We start from the raw sequence: 4904 nt of genomic DNA on the forward strand, positions 1-4904 counted from the left end.
ATTTTTAAAGAAAATACAAAATGATTATAATAAATTAATCATTAGAAATGATAAAGATTTTTACTAAGAAAATAATATAAATTCAACAGTGTCTGTTGTATTGCATAGTGTTGTTTTCAAATTAGTTGTTTAGATTACCAGATATATGCATGCAAATTTATAAAAAGATAGAAAACAGGAAAAATATATAAGAAACAGGAGAGAAAAGACAAAAATGAAAAAAGATAAGGAAAAATCATATCAAAGCTTATCAATGTCTATAACATGTGACATTCTGGAACTCTTTGCAAAAGAGTGAGAAAGAAGCGATAAGCAGGGACTATCAGCTAGATAAATGAATACATGCATTCAAATGTTATGTATTTATGATTGGCCATAGTCTCCAGGGATGTTTTAAGTCTCTGGGGGTGAGAGTAGCAATGATGCAACAGGCTAGGGTGGTACATAATAAGAAAGGTAGAAATCTTCAAGAAGTAAATAATGATGAGATAATGAATAAAATTAACCCATGGATTGTGAGATTTATATGGAGTTGATGAAAAGCATATCAATATGTAATTTCTTACGAATCTTTAAATTATTATTTTTATTGTTTTAATCAAATATTTTGTGTACTATATACTTTTAAATAAAATATGAGATGAATATATTAGGAACATGGCAATTTTTTCTAATGTATTTGGTACAGGGTCTCACCACACAGCTAAGACGAGTAGTGATTCTCCTGTTTTCAGACTCCACAGTGCTGGGATTACAGACTTGCACTCCCACACTCAATCATTGGCCGACTCAGTGGGCCATGCGGGCAGGGCTGGCATGACATTCAATGAAAGGGATCAAACCCTGGTCCCTGTGCTTGCCTAAGCAAGCACTTAGTCCACTGAACGATCTTGCTGGCCCTGAATCTGGCAATTTTAATAAGACTCTCAAGTTGGCATATTGATTTCTGAGATGATTCCGGAAAGTTCTATTTTGTGAATTTTTTAGACATGAGTAGTGTCACTGATTCTAAGGAAGAGTGAATTAGTCATAATTTCTTAGGTGCCTTCTCACTTGTGGTTTTGATTGGATACTCACTGTTTGTAAAATTATCAATTCTACAGCATAAGAAATAATGAGACACCTGCCATAATAAATTTTTATGATGCTATTATTTAAATTATGAACTGCTATATAAATTTTAGCAGTGTATGATTATATTTTTATGTGGTGACAAGAAACTTTTGTATATTTTCTAAATAAGGTTGCTATTCACTGTGGAAATATTTTAGACCTAAGGATTGGTGGATTTAGTGAGATGGCTGATGTTGAAATCACACCGGTGAGTACGTTACCTGTATGTGTAGTCAATTTATGAGTGTACTGCACTTTGCTTCATATATATCATAAGTTAGCCCATTCATATTTTAAATCTATTTAGTAATATGAAATATAAATATTAATTGTGAAAAAGAGACGCAACAGTCTAAAGAATGGATTCTTTACAAATTCACTACTGAACATAGATATCAGAACACTGAAAATACCATTCAAATAATCTGTATGCTTCATAACACTCCTATCCATCATAGAGATAATCACTTGTGAAAGACACACATACTGTATGTGTAAGTCCCTTAACATTACTCCTTTCTGAGCTTTACAATAAAGATATACTGTGTGTAGCCCTTGATGTGTTACTATTTAATAGCATGGTTCTTGTTTTCTACCAGGTTGTATGGAACTATGTCATTTATAGTCACCACTGTATAATAATTTTTGTGTAAACATGCTATAATTTATGTGCTCAATTCATTGTCCACCCACTTAGACAGTTCTGTTTTTTGTTAAGTTTAAAAATGCGGGGGCCGAGGAGATGGCTCAGTGGAATAAGCGCTTCCCTGGCAAGCACAAGGGCCTAAGTTCAATCCCTGGTTCTGCAAAAAAAAAAAAAAAAAAAAAAAACTAAATAAAAAAAAAAAAATGCAGCTGTGACTGTATTCAAGAGCCTTTATAGAATTCCTGAGATACCAGCTATGTGGATGTTTAACTTTATAAGATAAATTATAACATTGTTCTTTGAGTTTATTTTGCTCCACACTCCATTTCTTTATAAATTGCATTGTCAGGTGTAAATTTTTGTCAATCATGTTTAAAATAATGGCTCGTTGTGGTCTTGATTTCCTTTTTTTGAAATATCATAATTCGTTTGTGAATTATTATCTGAAAACACATAAAATTTTGCTCTAAAATTGAGAGAATACACACACATACATGCATGCATGCACACACATACATACAGACACACACACATGCACAAATACATTGTAATTTTTCACAGCCAGACTTTCAGCAATAAGAATTAGTGTTATCTATGCAAAGAATATCTTTCTGATTCTTCAAAGCAAAATTGCATGCTCCCTATTATGATGTAGATTTTATGGACATTAGTTTTGGAATATTTCTATCATAACAATTTCCATATGACTTTGGGATTACCTTTCAGTCTTTTTGTCTTACTCTTCTGCTTCAACACCTAGTGCCATGTCAGGGATGGATTATATGAGCAGAATTTAGGACTTAACAGTTTGGCTGGCTACCTCAGGTAGAACCTCAGGACAAATGCATGCTGCAATAGCATCATAAACCTTCTAAAGGTCTACCTTAAATGTATAATTTTCTAAGTTACCTGTTAGCTAGTAATGAATATTTCAAGTCCAGATAGACTGACAGTTAATAAGTTAGCTTGTTGAAAGCTGTAGTGCGCGCCACCATGCCCAATCTCACTTGCCATCTCAGCGCACCCTGGGGGCAGGCCTGGTACTGCAGGCCCAGGGATTGACCCCCCACCTCCTGCGTCTGCTTGCAGGCACTTTAATCTGCGAGCTACTTGGCAGGCCCTTGAGTTGATGTTTTAAATGAAACAAATAGTAGCTGACGGAACCTAATGTAGCATTTTCATCCAAAAGTGCTATAAATCTCATTTCAAAGTTCTATATAATTCTTTGGTTATGAAACTGTAAAGTTTCTAAATCTATTAAAAAATAAAACCTGAACAATTTCATACCACATACTTAATATATGAACTAGAGCTCAGATATATCTAGTAACTATTCTTTTCATTAGATAAGTGTTAAATAGGTACTAAAAGTGAAAAAAAATGAATTGGAATCTTGAATAAGAAATTTGTATTTGTAAGCAGACTATATAGTGGCGCAATGTAACTAAATACAAGGAACAGAGATAGTCCTAAGAACTGGATGATTAGTTGTGGTTTATTCAGCTGGTCTGTGATGGATACATAAAAATTCATCAGGAAGTTGCTAGTAAGCAAGTAGGCTTCCTGACCAAAGAAAGTCCATGACTAAGACCCAGAAGAGTGAAGTATGGGGTGTTGGCTAGATGCCAAGTCATGCAGCTTGATGAAACATTAAGAGTTAGTATGAGAGTGGAGCTAATTGAAGCTGGAATATGAAGCATGCAAAATCATGAGGAGTTTTACCAGCCTTGCTAATGATCTTGGGCATAGTCCTGTAGATGAAGATAAACCATCAAATTTTAGGACAGAATAAAGTGGTCAGACTCTCCATTAGTTTAACAGTGGCTTCATTGAAGAGAAGGTTTAGGAAAATAAAAAACTAGAAACTAAATGAAAATTGATATTTTACTAATTTTATACAGTTAAAACAACTGTAAGAGGTGAATCAGGGACAAAATTAATGACATGTAATACAGACTGCATGTAGAAGATGAGGGAGAGAATGAAAATTATGACACAGGGTTCTGCTTTGCAGTTGATAAATATGAAGTACATATTTGCATAGGTATAGTTAAATAAACCATAATTCGTAATTATTTTTTCTTTTAAAATTTTAGAGTGTATTTAATTTCAGTGGCACCTTTATTGACTCTACCCAGATTATTCCATTCATGATAAAAAACAGAGGTGCAGCGCGTGCCACAGTGGAGTTTTACCTTAATGACTTTTCCGAGTTTTCGATGATTTTCAAGGTTAAATCAGGTACATTTTTATGCTATTTTATATTATTTTAAAGAAGAGGAGTTTTACATTGCTTTAAGGAATGATTGTTAAAAATGAAAATGAAGGACACTTGTTTTTAAGTATTTTCAATGACCCAATGTTTGATTTTCTAATACTCTATAAATCATCATGGTTTTATTTCTAGAAGTATATCAATTTGAATGTTAGCACACTTTGGTAATGCAGGACATATTACTATCTGCATGAGAGTGAACTTATAGAAATTTATATAGTAAATAGTCCAAGATGAGAGCTTGAATCAGGCAGCTCAGACAGTATTACTGGGAGTAGAAGAGAGTACAAAGGTATGCATATACTGTAAATTTAAATATGTGTGAATTGGTGACTCTGGCTCTGAGATTTAGAAAAGAAAAACAATTACCAGTGACTTCTAGGTTTTGACTCTAAAAGGTGGGGGGGCTGGGATTGAAATTTTAATTAACAGAATGCAAGTAAGGGTAGGATTAGAAAGGCATGGTGTTTTAGGGGTCTGTGGAATTGTTCAGGAAAGATTATAGTGTGTAGTGAGAAATACATGGAGAAATTTCATTCACTTTTTAATTAAATTTTAGCTATTGAAATATTTTTTTCAGTAGCACTTTCTCCTAGCTGTCCCTATAGCGCCATGTGTTTTATTTTATGGTGACTAACTTTTGGCAATTCTCCAAGAGCCTTTCTTTCTTTCCTTCTGCCTTCCCACTAACTCAGGCCTCCCCTTTAAGAAACTTGCTGTTTCTTTTTTTTTTCAAAATTTTATTGATAAACAGATAGCAATGAGACAGTTTCAAATCAAATCGGAAGTACAGTTTCAACAAATAATATACTGCATATATTCTTCTTAGTGGTTAATTGCTGTACAAGATGCGGACTTGAGATCCTATTT

At 33.5% G+C, this 4904-nt stretch overlaps 1 protein-coding gene across 1 annotated transcript in view; it reads left to right on the plus strand.

The window, feature by feature from the left end:
• Positions 1–4904, plus strand: part of Cfap47 (cilia and flagella associated protein 47) — a 529200-nt gene that overhangs the window by 77828 nt on the left and 446468 nt on the right. Inside the window, exons 19-20 of the mRNA XM_023707817.1 lie at positions 1244–1321; positions 3856–4000. Of these exons, the coding sequence (XP_023563585.1) occupies positions 1244–1321; positions 3856–4000 (223 nt within the window). The remainder of the gene's footprint in view (positions 1–1243; positions 1322–3855; positions 4001–4904) is intronic.

This window comes from Octodon degus, unplaced genomic scaffold (assembly GCF_000260255.1).
Source record: "Octodon degus isolate 3935 unplaced genomic scaffold, OctDeg1.0 scaffold00313, whole genome shotgun sequence".
Lineage (NCBI taxonomy): Eukaryota > Metazoa > Chordata > Mammalia > Rodentia > Octodontidae > Octodon > Octodon degus.